We start from the raw sequence: 19,802 nt of genomic DNA on the forward strand, positions 1-19,802 counted from the left end.
ATGAAAGAAATACAATATATCCGTATGATTTACGAGATAATTGTTTGTATGTATCGCAGTGAAAAAGAAGTTTTCAATATAAATTAAATTACTCTTGCCCAAGCCGCAGTTCTGCAACCTCTGCGCACCAATGGAGGCATTTCTGAAGCAGTGCGAACAGTCCGGAGATGCTGCGTACGGTGCCCTCCGATCGCTGCTGGAGCGACTCGAGGATCCGATCACTCGCACCGGTGCTCGGATTTTTCTTTCGGATCTCCAGAAACGGTTTGCCTCCAAGGAGGAGTCCGAACGCTGCCTTCAAATCTACCATTTCCAAATCCAAGACATTTATCTCGAGCAATATGAAGGTACACGCATTGTATTGATTCTTGCATGTCTTTGTTTACGTATGTATGATTGTGAATGGAATATGCCTTTATTTTTCTGGTGATTTTGATTTGGTGGGGAATTTGTTCAGTTTGGGTTACTTGTGTTTTTGGTGAATAAGTGTCGTCCATGGAGTTGAATCGTGGATGCATTTTAGTTCCGCAGAATTCGGTTCCATTATGCCTTGATTAATATGTCGACTGTTACACTCTATCCGAGTGTCTCAAATTCTGTTTAATGTGTTACAACGCACGATCTTCGATTCGGACAAAGAAAACCTAACTTTTAGTGAACACGCGTAAGCTGGGTTGCAAGGGCTCATCGGGTCCACGAATAAACATAAAACGATCAAGTCAGTAAACAAAGTTGACATAGAATAGGACAAAAAGAGAGGACGGATTAGTGAAAATTTTGACAAAATATTAAGGTACGAGCCAAGATTATAACTTGGAACATTATGGATTTTTAAACTGAAGTTCTTCAATCTTCTATAATCAATGATGTAGGGGAAACGTGGATTCTGGTGGTTGATCACATTCGTGTGACATCATGTCAAGTCCATCAAAAAGTTCTTGACTGGACCGTCATATACACTATCATTTATTCTTACTTCAAGTGCTTCATTTATCAAATTTGATGTGATAATGGTTTAAAACTAAGCTGTTATACAAACTTTGTCTGCATAACTGCTGAAGTTCATTTTGCACACTCATCCAAAAACGCAGTGGTGGAGGAATGGGTTGCCAGCGAGGACAGCAATCATCCTTAGTTTTTAAATTTTTTAATCGATTTTATTTTTTCTGTATTAACATAAAATAAAATGTAATTGCTCTCCTCCTCAACTGAAAAATCTCATATATATTTTTTTGTTTCACCCTTTACAAAGAATTCCTAGCTCCAAAGATTTTCTCTTATTTATATGTCATCTTTCCATGGTTGCCAATTTCAGACTGCTCCGCAAATATATCCTTGACTTCCTTGGTCTTCATGTTGTGGTCATGCTTCTTTATTTCCACGATCAATGTAATTCATTTTATATGACGGTCGTGGTTTTGAAACAGCTTTTTGTCCAACTTTTGGACTTGCTGCATGTCATCTGTTACAGGATTTCAGAGGAGGAAGAAACTTACCATGATGGTGATACCCAGTATCTTTATCCCAGAGGATTGGTCCTTTACGTTCTTTGAAGGACTTAACAGGCATCCGGACTCTATTTTTAAGGACAAAACTGTAACCGAGCTTGGTTGTGGAAATGGATGGATATCCATAGCTATTGCTGAAAAATGGTCACCCCTGAAGGTAAGGATTCTTTGATGATACACTACCTGTTTTTAGAATACCCCCCCGTCTTTTCATATAATTTTTCTCCAATTATGGCACAATGGTTTTTATCTGATATTTGCCGGAAACTTGATAAATATGGCAAATGAGGTTCCTGAATTGGGTACAATGATGTGGCAGGTATATGGGCTTGATATTAATCCAAGAGCAGTTAAAATCTCTTGGATAAATCTATATTTGAATTCTTTGGACGAGAATGGCCAACCTATTTATGATGGGGAGGAAAAAACTTTACTTGATCGGGTGGAGTTTCATGAATCTGATTTGCTATCCTACTGTAGAGATAATCATTTAGAACTTGACCGAATTGTTGGATGCATACCACAGGTATTTGATTTAGTGAACTCTTGCCGCATATTTTTGCCGCTGAACCATTTTCATAAGGTCATATAAGACTATTTGAAAAGTTCATAGACTGATAAAAATGGCCATGGATGGACTCTTCACACGTTTCCTAATATTTAGCATTTGGAATTTATGCAGATTCTAAACCCCAATCCAGATGCAATGTCCAAAATGATTACAGAAAATGCAAGTGAAGAATTCTTGCATTCTCTTAGCAATTACTGCGCCCTCCAGGTTGTCTTATGCTTCAACTTACTATTCTTATCCAGTGTTGTGGGTTTTAGACTCCTAACTAGAATCTAAATGCTCCATGCTGTTGTATAAACTTACCTTTAGATTATTAATATGATTATTTTTGGAAATGAATTGGAATGGTGAATGCAGTCCGATAATTTCTCAGACTAAGCATTATTTTTTAAATCTTATCTGCATTTTATATTCAATTAAAGCTGCTGGTTTTTTTCCTTTCAATTAACCTGAAAAAAATTTTCCCTTTTGGATCTAGTCCTATTGTATGAAAACTACAATCATCTATGGAGCAAACTAATTACATGATGTGGATGGTTTGATTTGATTTTTGTAATATAATAACCTGTTCATCAACTGCTTCAAAATATTGTTTTATACTCACCTGCTCTGTGTGCAACTGTGGAGCAAAAGAACTGCTGTACTTGTTTGATGAGTCATGGTTTGTCCTGTTTAGGGCTTTGTGGAGGACCAATTTGGTTTGGGGCTCATTGCTAGGGCAGTTGAGGAAGGGATCTCTGTCATAAAATCTCAGGGGATTATGATCTTTAATATGGGTGGCCGCCCAGGACAAGCTGTATGCAAACGCCTATTTGAGAGACGCGGTCTACGAGTTAACAAGCTTTGGCAAACCAAAGTTCTTCAGGTGCTACAAAAACATTAAACCATCATTTATATCCATGAAAATGTACATTTTAATTGAATCTGTTTTCGCAGGCTGCTGACACAGATATTTTGGCATTAGTCGAAATTGAAAAGAATAGTCCACATCGTTTTGAGTTTTTCATGGGACTCGTGGGAGACCAGCCAATTTGCGCTAGATCAGCATGGGCATATGCAAAATCTGGTGGTCGCATTTCTCATGCTTTATCAGTATATAGTTGCCAACTTCGTCAGCCTACTCAGGTATGGAGTTATCTTCATGTCTATGTGTAATGATAGACCTAGGATGTCATCGAATGATTACAATTTTTGTGACAAAAAAGTAAAAGATACTGATAAACTGCTCTGACAGGTTAAAACAATATTCGAGTTTCTCAGAAATGGTTTCAAGGATATAAGCAGCTCTTTAGATTTGTCCTTTGAAGATGATTTTGTCGCAGATGAGAAGATTCCATTCCTATCTTATCTCGCGAGTGTTTTAAAAGAGGTTTCTTTTTTCCCTTATGAACCACCAGCTGGAAGCAGAAGATTTCGTAGTCTCATTGCTGGTTTTATGAGAACATACCATCATATCCCCCTTACTGCAGACGTAAGGAAGACTGTCACTCTCAACTTTTTTAGATACTACTCTTCCTCTTTCAATACAATTTGCGTAACCAGAGCAAGAATTTTATGGTGTTTTCTTTATATGTGTCTGTTATGTGTTTCAAGATGTAGCCATCTTTTCTTGTGCATGCAAATGTGGGCACGTGTAAATTTGTTACCTAAGAAATATATTGTAACTTTCTTGCTAGCAGTTGGCATAAATAAAATGCTATTCTTCACTGCTAAACGTGGGTACAGAATTTACTTAGATTTATGGAACATTATTTATCTCTTAACTTTGACATATTTTCAAATGCATTAAATTTTTAAAGTTGCATACACAATTTATATAGCAAATCATCAGACTTGTGCCATTCACCTTGTTTCTTTAGATACCGGTATGTTCGTTGTCTAAGCTTTTTCCTGGTGATCTTCAGTAATAGAGTGAGTGAAAATGCTGACCTTCTGACAACTTTGTTTGGCATGAGAAACATCATCAGTTTTCTTAGAAATCTGGTACTTTGTGGGTTTTTGCAGCATCGAAAAGGACTGACTTCCATTGCCTGCAGCTCTTTATCCATGGGGTGGTGGTGCAATATGCAATGAGTGGTTCAGTAAACCAAATATGAGCTATAAAAGAATGAACTAGATCTTTTTTTTTGGGTGTGAGGGAAGGGTTGTGGTTATAACAAGGAGGACACATGCATATTTTCCTAAAGATAATATAAATGATCCTGAACTGCATCATTGAGCCTGACCTCCAGAAAATCAGATGTACACTCCAAAATTCCACAACTGCAGCCCAAAGAAATATCCTACGAAGATTGACAGGCCACGAAAATGTCCATCAATAAAAACATAGCTCCGGGGCCAAAGGGGTTGGAGTTTGGGGCATGGTATATTTGGGTTGAGAGAAATGATGCTAACTCTAGCCTACTGTTCCCCTTCCCCCAACCACGGGCAGGCTAAAATAGAATGACAAAAGTAAAAAACCAGAAATAATCTTTAGCATCCCACAAGTGGGGCCAATTGTCCATCGATCAAGTTTCAAGAGGGGACCCTAGACAAAGTCCAGAGCATCCACCTGGCTCAGTGTTGGTCTACATAAATTCCAAAATTTGAAATCTACCCACTGAGGGATGGAACAACAGAAAGCAAACAGGTTTGGTGTAATTAGCAGAAAGGAAGCAAACAGAATGTGTACCACCCTAAAAAAATTATTTGTAAATAGTACAGTTGATTGGGAGTACCTGGGGCAATGTGGGAGGATTGAAGTGCTGAGTATTGTTTTCCTGACTAATGCAATTTTGATGCAAATTTTCACAATAACAGAAAATATTTGTGTTCAATTACGAGGACCAAGTAATCTTAATTCTTAAGTTGTTTTTAGGATTTTACATAGTTCATAAAGCTGATGCTTACTTTACCTTATCTTCAGAAATATAAAATAGGCAGATGTATCTAATCTGTCACTCTTTATTTTTTGTTATGATTATGATCTAGAACATCGTCGTGTTTCCTTCGAGGACAGTGGCAATTGAAAGTGCCTTGCGTTTCTTATCACCCCACCTTGCCATTGTTGATGAACAATTGTCCCGACATTTACCCAGGCCATGGTTAACATCCTTGAATATTGAGGTAAGATGATGCCAGAAAAAGTTGTATATCCTTTGTATTAGCTTTTGCATGGCACTAGTTGCCATAGCTGCTGATTTTAGGCTGCATTAAAACATGACATCTAAGAGAGCCCAAAGATTGAGACTATATGGACAAGTTTTGCCATGCTTTGAGCTATTGTATGGTAACAATTAACATCTAAGAGAATCTGGCTGAAAAGTATAAGTAGTCTTTTATAAAATTAAGAAATTGCATGACCTTTATCTCTTATGAGCAGTGGTCATGAATTGCAATTCACAGTCACGGGCAACTAAGGATTGCTATTTCCTGGAGTTGGAAGATATTACTTCCATTTCTGTCTAAATTGTGGACATTGGTCATTGGATTATAAATCAATGCGTATTATATGTACTAGAGTCCCTAATTGAACTCATAACCTTGAAATAAACTAACTTGTAGGGCAAATGACACCACAGCTCTGAGATTTACCCATAATGCTGTCAGTGAGGTTCATTATCATTCATATTTGACATTACATATTCCAGAGGCTTTCGTAAAACTTTTCAATTTTTTCATTTATTCTTGGTGATGCTAGTGCAAGTTTTTCTTTCACTACTTTGGGATTTCTCTGTAGAATGCAGAATCTGGAAGAAAATTAGAGGAAGTAACAGTCATTGAAGCACCACGCCAATCAGATTTAATGGTAGAGCTGATAAAAAAATTAAAGCCCGAGGTGGTTGTCACAGGGATGGCTAAATTTGAGTCAGTTACTGGTTCTGCGTTCGAGCATCTTTTAGATACTACTAGAGAAATTGGATGTCGTTTGTTTTTAGATATATCTGACCATTTTGAGCTATCTAGCCTCCCGAGTTCCAATGGAGTTCTTAAATATCTTGCCGGAACTCCACTACCTTCACATGCGGCAATAATTTGTGGCTTGCTGAAAAATCAGGTATACCCAAGTAATGAGGACTTACTCAAGTTTCTCAACGATGGTTTGAGCAAAAGCTGTTTAAAAAGCTTGCTTGATTTTAACTTTTATCCTCTAATTGCAATAGTTCTATTTCGTCTTTTTTTGTGTCCAGGTTTATTCAGATCTCGAGGTGGCATTTGTCATATCGGAGGAGGAAACTATTTTTAAAACACTATGCAAGACCGTGGAACTTTTACAGGGGAATACTGCAATAATTAGTCAGTACTACTATGGTTGTCTATTCCATGAACTTCTAACTTTTCAGCTTGCTGATAGACACCCACCTGCACAGGTTAGTCTATGTTGAAGTTAGTCATAATGTATGTAAATATGTTCGTCTTCCCTGATCTACTTTTAATTGGGTGGTTGAGTGGGATAGAAAATTGATGGAGTCGATAGGCTCTTGCATTTAGTAACTGTTAAAAGTTAAAACCACTTCAGCAACTGGTTATTTATTTGTTTAAAAATGTAAAAATAATACAACCTTTAATGGAAATTTAACTTAATAATTCACATCTAATTTTCGTAGTATACATGCACCGACTCTCCTTTTAATATTCTTATATCTTCGAATAGGATCTTCGAAGATTCCCTAGTCATGGTCCATTAATTAGGTAATCATATCTTGAGATGCTAGGATTCTGTAGATTTCTGAGTTGAATAATGGTGATCTTTGATCATACCCCGAGGCCTGAATCATGGCAGGTATGCAACCTGTGATGCATGTAAATTTGCCTGGTTAAACCGCACCCGAATTTCTGATAGACTAATGGGCCCTAAGAATTTTTTTAATAAAGCTAATCAGCAGTTCTTTTTACTGTTGACCAAACACAGTAAATGCTGGTAAAGTAAGTCGCTGTCTCCACTTGGAATGGATCTATTTTCACCTATTCTTTGTAGACTTCTTTAGATGGTTTCACAATATGCGTGATTCTTTCTCCAATTCTCAGAGAAATGGCGAGTTGTCAAAAGCTTCTAAGGTCAATGGCTTGTCCAGTTCCACTATTTCAGTACTTGATCATGCAGAGTTGGCAATAAGTGAATCTGATGAATCTCCCCTGGTTCATATGGACGTTGATAAAATATTTTTGCCCATGATAACACCAGTTAAAGCTGCCATCTTTGAGAGTTTCGCAAGACAGAATATAACAGAATCTGAAAGTGACGTTACTTGTGGCATTAAACAATTGATTTGCAGCAGTTACGGATTTTCATCTGATAACCACACAGAATTCATTTATGCAGACAGTCCCGTGGCACTTTTTGTTAGGTTGGTGCTCTGTTGTGTTCAAGAAGGTGGAACACTGTGCTTTCCAACTGGATCCAATGGGAATTACGTGTCTGCTGCAAAATTTTTGAAGGCAAACATTGTAAACATTCCTACAAATCCCAATTATGGGTTCAAATTGACAGAGACAATACTCACAGACAGGCTTAAGACTGTTAAGAAACCATGGATATATATTTCTGGTCCAACTGTTAACCCTACTGGCTTGCTATATGGTAACGAAGAGATGCAAAAACTATTAATCATCTGTGCTAACTTTGGAGCAAGGGTCATTCTAGATACATCGTTTTCAGGCGTGGAATTCAATTTTAATGATTTTGATGCCTGGAATCTGGGAGCTACCATGGAGAGACTTTCATCAACTAATCAAACATTCAGTGTGTGTCTACTTGGGGGATTATCTTATATGATGCTTACAAGTGGACTTGAATTTGGATTTCTTATTTTAAACCAGATGTCGCTCAAGGATACATTCCATGGTTTTGCTGGATTAAGCAAACCGCACAGCACTATCAGATACACGGTCAAAAAATTGCTTGATCTGATAGAAAAGAAGTCGGTAGATCTACTCAATGCTATTGCAGAGCAGAAACAACTTTTGGCAAGTCGGTATAAACACTTCAAGCAGGTATTTGTGCCTTTATGAACTAAATTAATTCATGATGAAAACTATTTGGTTCCATAAAGGATTCCTCAACATTCCTACTATACCTTTGAATCCATAATCATCTTTTCCTACATAGCATACACTAATTGTGCACTAATAAACACTAGATGAATATGTCTATTATCTTGTCATTAGGTTTGACTTAGTTCTAGTTGCTCTATAGTGGAATTCTCTAACCAACATTCCCTCACATATAATGATGCATAGAAATAACTTCCACATATCTACAAGAGTTAATCATTAGAAAACAAAATCCTAGTTATATGTATTCAAGACCAATTGATGGGATTCAGGAGCTCTTGTTGATATGTCATACTAAAATACGACTAGTTTGAAAATTTTCAATTATTATGAAGCTGGCCGACAACATTAACCAGCGTCGTATCTCCTGCCTATTATATATCCCGATCCTGTCCCTGTATTCTACTTGTTGCTAAACCCTTTGTACATAGGACTTCCGTTCACAGTTTCGGGGACCTTACCAGTCAGATTGTTGACCATTTACCCTCCTCTACTTCGAATTGAATCTTTCGTACATATGTTATATACGATCTATATGTAACAGACTCTTGAAAGTTGCGGTTGGGAAGTGGTTGAAGCTCAAGCAGGTGCCTCTATTGTAGCAAAGCCATCTTTTTATCTTGGCAAGACCATCAAAATGCCCAAAGATTCCTCTGGTATTCAGGAAATTAAGCTTGATGACTCAAATATTAGGGAAGCCATGATCAAGATCACCGGTCTGTGCATCAACAGTGCTGCTTGGACAGGTATTCCTGGTTACTGTCGCTTCACTATCGGTCTGGAAGATGGTGATTTCAAGCGTGCATTGGATTGCATTGCAAAGTTCAAAAGCTTGGTTGATAACTAAAACATCGTTTTACTGTTCTTTCAACACGAGCTATTGTTATTTTTCACGACTCAAGTGTTGTGAAGTGAAGCCGTTGTTCCTGTTGAGTTGAATTCAGTTAAACAAAGTTAAGCCATTGTTGCGCAACTAAATTAATATACTTGCGTTCCATTTCCTTTTCTCGTGTATATGTGTGTGTATAGATTGTAACAAAGGAACTCGTAGTTGCTACGCGTAAGTACGCACTGAATCCTCGTGCCGAATGCAATAGACAGGAATAAAACGTAATTTGGAACCAAATATCACCATTGTTGCTATTTTTAGTGAGCTAATAAAAGCTTCATTTCATAATCACTGTAGTTTACAAGATTCATATGTTGGCTTCATAGCGATAAGTTTCAACGTAAAGATCCATGCCGTTCTTGATTCAGGTTATGTCCCATAACGAATTGAGGATGAAAACTGAGCGAAGGCAAAAAAGAATTGCAATGTGAATAATAATCCTTTAAAAACATATGATAGAAATGTTTCTACTTGTTTGTTTGTTTTTTTCCCCAAAACAATTTAATTAAAGAGCAAGAACAGATCTCATAGAAAAGGTGTTCTTTGCTACTATGTACAAGTAAATTGTTCTTGATATTTTAAACAAAATTTACGAAGAAAACTTTAATTAAACAATGAAACTAATTCATATTTTTTTGTATGGACTATGTCGCATGAAGGATCATATTGATGAACAAAAAAAAAAATAGTATAATTTTGGTGCCTGTGCTAACTACTTGATATATTAAGATATCACATATGAACCCCATCTGAGGAGTTTCAAGAGCAAAACGAGCACATATTGATGGTTAACCTAGTGACTGCCGCACACAAACTTGCATGTATATATATAACCGGATAAAACACTGTTCTTAATTTGGTTATGAATTGAAACTTCTGCTAATTGAAAGGTAACAAACATGTCTGAGGATTACTTTATTTAAACATTCGGAAAATAAAACAGGCAAACACGATGACACCTCATTCTTTCAGCGCCACATACAGGTTCATCTGCTGATCAATAAGTAACAATAATCAATTTTCGTGAAAAAAAATCAAACATAAGAATTAATCTTGAGAACTTAAAACCAAATGCATAGTATGGGAAGAAAAAAGCAAAAATTGGAATTAAATGCTGCAGAGTATTCTCATAGCAAAAGGCCATCAAGTTAACCATTTGGACTTAGGTTTCGAGGGACCAATTTCCTAGTAACACTAAAGTAGAAGTATGTGCCACCTGCATCCCTTAATTAGAAAGCCAGGTAGTTACAAGGTGAAAGGAATTAAATGAATACTCTAAAAAGTCTGGACGCGCAACTTCAATTGCTATTTGTGAGCAGATTTTCTCTCTTCACCTAAATAATGCAATGATTCTCATTGACTTCACCATTAGAACACAAATTATTTACCTCGATCAATTTACGACATAGGAATATTGTGAACCTGCTTAAAGAAGAAACCTTGAGCAAGTCCAGAGGCAAGGAATCTCTCCCAAATGCATATCTGGGTGGTTACCATCTGGAGATACTACACCCAAATATACCGGCAATATTTTGAATGTTTTCACTCTTCAATAACACTAAACATACATAACAAATCCAATGCAATCCCCCAATGATATGTTTTTAACTCATTTTTAGATCTCCTGATATATTTAATATTTATTCAACTATTCATTGTTCCCCAAAATTCGATGTCATTGTATTAGATTTAGACTCAACACACAATTTTATATAAATATAAGGTGCCTCATACAACGTTAACACAAGTCAATCAATCCAGTAAATTTCTACATGACAGGTAAAACCGTACCTTCAGAAAATGAAACCAAACATACATCTATCCTCCGATGCAAGCACACAAAAAAACAATACCAAATATTACTATATCTCTGTGGCATGTCTATGAGACTTCACAACATATCAACCCATATGACTACATGAAAACAAAAGTATTTACTCGATTTCGATAATAATTCAAATGCTATTTTGATTAATTTGGAGAAACTAATAGAATATCAAACATTTGTTTCTGCTCACAATAACTCTCACAAACTGATCCTTCAAGGCAAGCATATGTATTTTTTAAAGTTCCAAAACGTTGTCTTCAATATTGGGGTACCAAATACAATTGACCAAACATGTAACTGAATTTTATTTCCAGTAGTACAGAAAAGATGGAGCTTAAGGTGAATTGGACAATATCATGATCATGTTAAATAAAGCCACCAATTAGATGGACCAAATTTATCCGATTAGACACCAAACAGTAAAGATACAACTGATTTAGTTTAAAAAAATGCTATCCTAGACTGAGAACATTCAGTTCTGAGCCTTACCTTATATAATGAAGTCGCCGATTCGATAAAATTCAGTGAGAAGAAGAAGATGTGGTATGAGAATGAGATTTGGGAGCGTAGATCTTGTTATATGCGGTTTCTCCGACGAGGTATATACCGAAGGCGACAAGCGCGATTCCAAGGCCGGGTGTTGCGTGACGCCATTGATTCGACAACATCGGGTGCTTCCGCCACTCGTCGCGCCGCCTGAAGAACTCTCCGGTGGATCCCAGCGGCTTCGCCATCGACAATGCTTCTTCTCCCTGTGGTTGTTTTTCACCCCCTTTTTCCAACGATGATCAGAAATAAAGCTCGGGTAAAGCTTGGTGGTGGGCCGGCGGCTCTTGATGATGGGCTGTAATTGGGCTTTGTGTGGACCTCGGCCCACTTGGGATTTTGTCTAACATTTACTTGTTCAAATTGTTTTCCAGAGGTCTCTGTCGAACCACAATTCCATTCAAGGACGCCTATAAAAATTTAGAATCTGATTAAAACGTTTTTGTATGTGAAAATATGCTTTCTGTAAAAACAAAAAGGCAAATCGAAAATTTATTAATTGAATAAAATGAAATAAATTAAAATAAAACAAACACGTTTTCAATGTAAATTTGTTACATAAAATATCTGTTTTATCTCATTAATTATTTGTTTATCGGCACTCTACTGATACTAGTAATATTTAGGATACATACATTCATCGTACGAATTAAAATTTTAATATAATGGAAACTTAATTTTATGGACAATGTATGTTATAAAAATTCATGTATATTCTAAATTGTAATTATAAATATTGGATTAGTTTTTGCCCAATTATTTTTTCTAAATTTTTATTTTTCTTTCTCATAAAATATGAAGGTATTATAGGGGAAAATTCGACGTGCTTTAAATAATAAATACCAAAGATAATTACGATACAGAATCTTTGATATAAAAATATTACGTATATATCAATTAAAAAAGAGAAAAGATTCTTGAAGCCTGAAGATATATTGATTCGCTATACATGCTAGTGTCATTCTCCACGAGTTGCCATTTTTACACTGTTAAAATAATTATTTAAATATGATAATTTTGTTGTTTTCAAACTATTGATTTTGTTTTTTATATTATTCTATTACGATTAACATACTTATATAATTTTTTAAAAAATTATGTAAAGATAAATAAATATTTTTAATAACTCAAAATATTTTAGTAAGTCGCTAAGATATGTCAGTAATAGCTAAGTTAAACTTTTNATATATATCATCAACGCCAAAAGTGGACACAAAGCAATACACAATATATATGAACAAAATCAAACTAATCTTCGTGTGAAAGAAATTACAATGGTTACAAACATGACTTAGAAGTTGGCTCAAAGTGAAGTAGGGTATGCATTTTCAGACAATTTGTTCCTTAAATCCTTGAGAGCATCAACTACTTCCGAATCAAGATTGTGCTTCAGCAGTTTACCTTCCATGGAAGTTGATCTGCACAAATATAGAAAAAAAGAAGAGTAAATGAATACGTTAGTATGGATACAAGATCTTATCAAAGAAAGAAACAACTCTTATCAAGCCGTTGAACAAAATAACGCCCTGTTGAAGATTACATAAACAAAAAATAGTAGCCTTCTATATCCATGTATATTCTAGGCAAGAGTCGCCCTCTGAAGGTTCTTTCCAGAGCTCTGTCGATATATTATACACCGGCTCAGTAAAGCATGCCATATAGGGCTCCTGATCTATTGACCATAGCTCTCATAGACACATAAGTTGGATACAACTCGGGATATCATATGTTAAGTTTATCATTGACAAACTAACATAACCTCTTTCAACCGCAAGGCAACATTAATTATATGTCAACCATATTAATTGACTTTTCATGGTTCATCATGATCGTTTTCTGAAAGAGGAGGTTTAGCCTTAGACCCCTCTTCATTTTGTTTCGTCATTTATTATATTTATTGTTAGTTTCCAGAATCCCAGCCTAAGGTGTCTCTTTTATGTGAATAATATACACATAAATCTAAGCAGTAAGGATGATACTACCAAGCCGGTTCACGTATTCTTCCTTAAAGTGGCATATTTCTGTCAGTGTCTCGGTAGTTTTGCACCCAACAAAAGAAACAAGAAAATAACAGGCGAAGCTTTGTTACACACCGATGTTCTCGAAGCATCTGCTCAACCTCCTTTTGTGAAGCTTTAATCTGCACAACACGTAGAGCATCAAAAGAATGCAAAACATTTGCATCTCCTTGGCAACTTTAATGTTTGTGGTAGGATTTCAATCCTTGAGTATCAGAATGACCAGTTTGGGAATCCTGAGATTTTATCAATGTGAAAATCTATTGAATAACCTTAATATACCAAACCAAACCAAGAATATCAGAGGTTGAAAAGACAACAGACATCTTAGGCCATAAGAACTAGAACATTGTGAAATAGCAAGAAGTATAAGATTTCAGCTAATAGCATTTACCTCCGTAACCAGCGCCTTAGAACTCCAAACAAAAGCTCCCTGAAGAAAATCATCATGGCAAGAGTGTATCAGATTCGTGGTGAAAAATGTTTGTAGAGATTTTATAAAAATAGTTCACAATTTAAACTCAGGTGAATCTACTACAAAGGACTAAAGATCGGATACCTTTTTCTACATCCATGTTAGGCAAACACTAGGGTATACTCTACAGAGAATTAAGCAAACACCAGCAGATTACATCAGTGGCAATAGAGAAGACAAGGAATGGGTGGATCGTTAACTGACGAATTGTTGGTAATTTTACGTCAATTTCTGATAACCAACAAGGATTGATATTGAATATGCAGAAATATTGAGAATTGTTACAGAGACAGTCAGGTTAATAATAAACTCAGAAAAAATAAGAGCATAGTTAAGAGACAAAAATGACGGAAGATTTTAGCAGGAAAACAACGGCCATGTTTGGTTTCCATTCCTGGAAACCGTTCTCTTTTCACTTGAATGAATCCAAACTTTAATATCCCATTTTCAATCTCTTTCAGCAAAATATATTTTCACGAGATTTTCAAATCTGTTGACACAATCATGACCTCTTATTCAACTCTATATTACTTTTTTAAAAAATTCTCTATGATTATATTTTACGACTTCAGAATAAAATTATCTTCTGATGCAACACACCACTGAACAATTTTTTACACAATTAGATAAAAGACATTTGTAATAAAAAATTCTCTTCCTCTAAAACACAAATCTTATTCCCACAAAATATTTTCTAACCTGTTTCTCCAAATTTCTTTCCCCATAACACAAAAAATGAATCCATACAGGGCCAAAACTTTCAAAGAACCAATACATAATTTTTATATCAGTATACCGATAACAAGCTTTACTTCCCGAAAATAATACAGCAAATTTCAACGAGACATTTACACTTCATACTGCCAAATACAGCAATTACTTCAATTATAACACAATATTCCACAAAGTAAGTAATGTGGAAGTCCTCCATAAGAGACAGATGCTAGATCCCAACCGTGAAGGTAAATGATTTTTTTAAAAAAGAAGCTTTAAGTTATGAACATAATAAAATTCATCGCACGAGTTTAACAATGTTAAAGAGATCACACACCGCTCCATGAGCTGCATGCTGCTGACAACGATCAGATGTCACAACCCAAACTTTTGGACAGCCATCCTCCCTCAATGCTACAACCTAATCATAAGAAACAAAAGCAAGCCATCGGGCGAGTCGAAGTAAACACTGAAATATTATAACAGAAAATAAATAACTACTATTTCAGGAAAGGAAGTCAAGTTCTTGAATATATGGAAAAAATTGCCTTAGTCTATTAATCGTTAAAGTAGCAGACAGAGACATGCGATAAGTGTGCCAACAGAATTATAAAATTCTACACAAACAAATATTTCACCACATAAAATGTTTCTAATTAATAATGTTTAATATGGTCCCCACTGATAAATTCACAGTATCAGTAACTGGAAAGGAAAGAAGAGGTATATCATAAATTCATTGTTTTCTATGACAAAAGTATGTTTTAATATGGGTTATGAATATACATAGGTTTTTTTTTGTTCTCTCACCTCTTTCTCAATCCATGAATCAGCACATGTTTCAGCCGAGAATACCAAGTCAATCCTGAAAAGAATATTAAACTACCTATAATATTTATGATATTCAAGCAGATAAATCATTCAGCAAGAAACAAAGTAGAACTGACGAAAGAAATCACAAGCGAAAAATGAAGAGGCACAATAAATCAAAGACAATAGGTTTTTCATGCTCATGAATAAATAAAGATTGATCAGAACTTTAAAATAGTTTTAGCCCTAGGTGAGTCACCTATTCACCGAGAGCTGAATTTATAAAATAAAAGTCCTATACAACGAACCAGGTGTTTGATCTTTGATAAACTAATCCTTTAATAACGGAGGATGCAATATACGAACACAAACTGTAATTAGGGATCTTACTAGTGCATAGGAAAAAAATTGCACAAAATTATATATAAACATACAAGCACATCTAATTCATACATGCATTTATTTTCTTTCAATATAACCAAAGATTCAATTATTGCAACCAGCTGGTGCAGTAACATAAGACGAAATGAATTTCAACAGCAGTAAAACAAGGGTTTTCTTATTTTAATAGATTAGCCATAAAAATTCCAAGGAAATTAGGCCGTAAAATCTTAGTTCACAAAAGAATACCCAGCGAAAGTTTCTTTGTGTGTTGGTAGGCCAGACATCATGGCATCAAATACAACCACCACTTTCACCTCTGTAGACATTTCAAAATAGCCTATAAGATAGTACCCATGCAAGCAAACAAGAACACATGGAGTAGAATATTTTTCTAATAACTCCAAATTATTAAAATATAAATAAAAGAATTACGTTAGAATCTAGATGTAAACAAACATTTATGCGGCAGATCATTTTTCTCCTTCCCATAGAATATGTATCGAGTTTTTACCATATGATACTGTAAATTTCTAATCAATGATTCTATCACCTAGAGTGGAACAAATTTCAATTCATTGACTAGTGGACTCAATTTAATCCATTTTCCTATAAAATTGATTATGGCAACATATGAAGAAGTGCTATTGCATTATTGGCTAGCAAATAATCTGCATAGGAATACAACTCACTGCCACACCACACTCTGTCCCGAGTAAATATTTTGAGAAGCAATATTGCATATTCTGATAGAAAATCGAAAGCATATTTTTATCAGTCTCAACAATTTATCACTTGTAAGATTACCGAACTTCGTTTTTTTGGGAATGAATCAATTATCAATGATCTTCGCATGCTGCCTGTAGAAGAGACAATACATAATAATTCTCATAAAAGATGAGCTCATAATAGATTGGGAGCAACGGAAGGGCAATGCTAAGCTCCAAAAGGAAAAAATGAAATTCCAAGTTATAGACTACATGCTTGAATACTTAATAAAATTTAGACAAAGCTATAAGCCATAATTTAAAAGAACAATACTTCTAAGATATTGATAACATATAGCTACAACGAATAAAAAAAATTCAAATCACAAACCTCTTAGCATACTAAATGTTACCAGTTCATCAACAAGCTTTTGGCGAGCAATATCAAGTCTTCCATTCGTGAAATGCTTCTTCAACTTGGACCAATAGCCACAAACATTATAACCATCAACGAGTAAGACAGGAAATGCTGCGTCTAAACCCTGGTTTGTACTGTTACAAGATTAAGCTAATTATTAAACCATAGATGTTCTACATTGGACAAATTGGAAAACTACCAAACAGTAAAAGCATTACTGGTAGAGGGATAAAGTTGGATCTCGATAAATTTCCATGTCATCTGGCATTTCTTCCTTTTCCAATCTCTTTCTGCGGTAACTAGTAGCAGGCTTGGGCGTGTCAGATTTTCTCTTTTGAAACTCCTATTGTTTCTCAATTCAAAGCATTTGATTAATAAGAGAGAAGAAATTTTAGATATGGAAATTTGAAACAATTTAGGTATGAATATTATGTAACCTTCCATAATCTTAGGAACTGCAAATTCTGCTTCACATTTGTCGTAATTCGTGGAGGGGTCGGATCAGAACTCTGCTAGAAAAATCCCATTTCTTGTTAAAAACCAGGCGATAGAATCACTTGTCCTAACACAAAAAATTACTGCAGGAAAGCTTTTCCATTCTTCAGAATAGTGTTGAGAGTGGTCAGTGGTTCAAATACTTCCAAAATACGGATAAGATAAGTTATTCTTGAATTAAGGTGTCTAACTCCTTCATATAAACCAGCGCTTCTCAAAACTATCTGTGCAGACAGAATGTAGAAGCTGCCTTTCAAGTGAGTTTTCTAGCCAAGTGTAAGTCATGCCATAGTAAATTACATGAATCTTGTACAAGTCATTTTTAATCAGGGGTCTCAGTCATCCATTAATCTTCAATATATAGTAGTCTTTATGGCACTGGCTACACTTACAAGGTCGAATGCGAAGGCCCAAGTGGGTACCCGTACACACTATCAACTTGTGTGTCATCAAGAAGTTCTCGCATTCCCAAACAAACCAAGCTCAATTTTTCAGAATGTCATTCCAACACATGCCATTCCTCACGACTATATCAAACAACTAAAAATTTGATTTCCCCATTTCAAAGGAAAAATGCTGTCAAGCAACTGCCTTTACAGAATTTACCTTCTGCAGCAACTTTTCAGTGTTTCTTGGTTATGCTTCATGCCCTAATTTAAAACACACATCCAAGCCAATACCAAAACAGGAACAGATATTAAGACAAACCCATAAACAAGAGATAAGAGAGTTACCCTTGGAGGAGGTGTTTGGGATCCTTTACTCTTTTTGGCCAAAATCTTGCAAGAACAATTGTACTCACGACATGTCAATCTCAGGAACGACTGTGACGATGATGAAGTTGTCGATATGGCTTTCATGAGTAGGCAACTACACTTGGACGCTTCTTGTTCTTGAATACCATGTACGATTATCATGCATCTTGTTCTTTCATTTTCTCAAAATTCTCGGTTGGTCCACCAAGTTTACTACATTTCAACGATTCTCGAACCCTTCATTTAAAAAATTGTCCTGCCGTTTCTTATTCTATAAAAAGTTTTCCCGAGGTTTTTGCTCGATATAGTAATGAACTCGTGGCACAGTGTAAAACATCCGCCAAGGTCAAGCTCAGACCATTTATACGCCACAAATTTCCCATATAGGATGATAAACGACAAAAGTGAACCCGAAATCACTTGACCATACCACTACATAAAAAATAATCACATCACCTTTTATTTTTTTGTTAAAAAAATAGTTTTCAAAGTATTTTATTTCATATTCAGTGTATCAATTTTTAAAATAATATTAATTATTATTTTGTGTAATTCACACGTAAAGAAAGCTTCTTTATTTTGACCAGTTCGGCATTTTTTTTCCAAGGTAAAGAACTACTTGTAATGGATTGGGTTTTAATAAATTAGTTAGAGTTAATTTGGTCTAATTTTCTTTTCTTTTTTTTTTTTTTGAGGGATTTTTTGGTCTCATATTGGGTGCATTTGCTACGATGAATTATACGTTTTGGTAGAAAAGTCGGTGTAGCCCATTAATTTTTTATTATTTCTTAAATTAAATTAAAATTAAAATTAATGAACAAACTGCAAAGGTTTTATTTTATAAATTATATAAAAAAAAAATATAAAAAAATTACAGAGAAAGTATTATAAAATCAATTAGGTGTTCTTTCACAAAGGTACAGTGGTAGTTATTTAAAGATTGAATTCTAAGAGAGATTGCGGCATTCCAACTGCATCAGTTCTTCATCAGCCACTGTTAAATCTAAGACAAACTGTGAGCAGGTGGAATGGTATTTGATGACAATCTTCGTGTTCATGCTCTTAGTTTCGAAAAACGATTTCTTTTGAACCACAGAGCACTGGAACATGTCAACCCCCACTATAAGTAAACAGACTCTCATTGCTGCTATAAGGATGTTCAGAACCTTTTCTTGCTCCTTCATAGCTTGCTTATGTCGATGCAGATTCGGTATTAGGATTCATACCAGCCAATTCCATTATATTCTCTATCTCTTTCACTACCCACTCATCACTGGTCGGTTAGCACCTGATTCTTGAACACAACTTAGTGCCAAATCAATAAACTTTTCTACGCTTCTTGGTGACGTAGACGAAGCAACTATTGGGTCAAGAATTGGCTCGAGGTTGTATAAATCCTTGGTTATTTCCATTGCTTGCCTAATGATTCCAACAATATGTTTCCCTTTCTCAATCGGATTTCTTGCAGTTGCGAGTTCCAGTAGGAATATGCCAAAGCTATAGGTCACACGTTTCGGTTAATTTCCTCTGTGTATTTGGATTCAAAGGCAGGGAAGAAGTACAAATGCAGGGTTGAAAGGTTCTTGAGTTCTTTTGGCTGAGGTTTGAGTCTTTGTAATGTTATTCCATTTCTATTGTCTGCCTATATTTCAAA

General features: G+C 35.4%; 3 protein-coding genes across 9 annotated transcripts; 1 reads left to right on the top strand and 2 right to left on the bottom strand.

The window, feature by feature from the left end:
• The first annotated feature begins 51 nt into the window (after positions 1–51).
• On the top strand, positions 52–9,112 carry LOC140985818 (methionine S-methyltransferase-like). Of its 4 annotated transcripts, none has more exons than XM_073453759.1 (12): positions 52–347; positions 1,472–1,665; positions 1,828–2,091; positions 2,191–2,286; positions 2,756–2,944; positions 3,016–3,204; positions 3,314–3,550; positions 5,050–5,184; positions 5,798–6,115; positions 6,249–6,428; positions 7,087–8,052; positions 8,657–9,112. In XM_073453759.1, exons 1-12 carry the CDS (start codon positions 131–133, stop codon positions 8,957–8,959), a joined length of 3,288 nt encoding a protein of 1,095 aa, XP_073309860.1. In that variant the 5' UTR covers positions 52–130; the 3' UTR covers positions 8,960–9,112. The 4 variants fall into 4 exon arrangements, with proteins under 4 accessions (XP_073309860.1, XP_073309862.1, XP_073309863.1 ...); XM_073453761.1 differs by having other exon boundaries at positions 2,035–2,091; XM_073453760.1 differs by having other exon boundaries at positions 53–347; positions 1,828–2,034.
• Positions 9,113–9,802: 690 nt separating this feature from the next.
• Positions 9,803–11,643, bottom strand: LOC140985819 (NADH dehydrogenase [ubiquinone] 1 beta subcomplex subunit 3-B-like). 2 transcript variants are annotated; one of them, XM_073453765.1, is made up of 2 exons: positions 11,319–11,643; positions 9,803–9,994 (listed from the first exon to the last, which is right to left on the bottom strand). In XM_073453765.1, the coding sequence occupies exon 1, from the start codon at positions 11,561–11,563 to the stop codon at positions 11,351–11,353; it is 213 nt and encodes a 70-aa protein (XP_073309866.1). In that variant the 5' UTR covers positions 11,564–11,643; the 3' UTR covers positions 9,803–9,994; positions 11,319–11,350. The 2 variants fall into 2 exon arrangements, with proteins under 2 accessions (XP_073309866.1, XP_073309864.1); XM_073453763.1 differs by having other exon boundaries at positions 9,803–9,991; positions 11,319–11,641.
• Positions 11,644–12,584: 941 nt separating this feature from the next.
• LOC140986278 (uncharacterized) lies at positions 12,585–18,537 on the bottom strand. 3 transcript variants are annotated; one of them, XR_012176915.1, is made up of 10 exons: positions 18,128–18,536; positions 17,336–17,407; positions 17,117–17,241; positions 16,872–17,032; positions 16,023–16,092; positions 15,393–15,447; positions 14,920–15,003; positions 13,788–13,826; positions 13,469–13,629; positions 12,585–12,793 (listed from the first exon to the last, which is right to left on the bottom strand). XR_012176915.1 is itself a non-coding variant. In XM_073454408.1 (10 exons), the coding sequence occupies exons 1-10, from the start codon at positions 18,308–18,310 to the stop codon at positions 12,679–12,681; spliced, it is 951 nt and encodes a 316-aa protein (XP_073310509.1). In that variant the 5' UTR covers positions 18,311–18,537; the 3' UTR covers positions 12,585–12,678. The 3 variants fall into 3 exon arrangements, 1 of the variants encoding a protein (XP_073310509.1); XM_073454408.1 differs by having other exon boundaries at positions 13,469–13,515; positions 18,128–18,537; XR_012176916.1 differs by lacking the exon at positions 12,585–12,793 and adding an exon at positions 13,953–13,992 and having other exon boundaries at positions 13,605–13,629; positions 18,128–18,537.
• Positions 18,538–19,802: the final 1,265 nt, after the last annotated feature.

The sequence above is a fragment of the Primulina huaijiensis genome, chromosome 10 (assembly GCF_012295235.1).
Source record: "Primulina huaijiensis isolate GDHJ02 chromosome 10, ASM1229523v2, whole genome shotgun sequence".
NCBI lineage: Eukaryota > Viridiplantae > Streptophyta > Magnoliopsida > Lamiales > Gesneriaceae > Primulina > Primulina huaijiensis.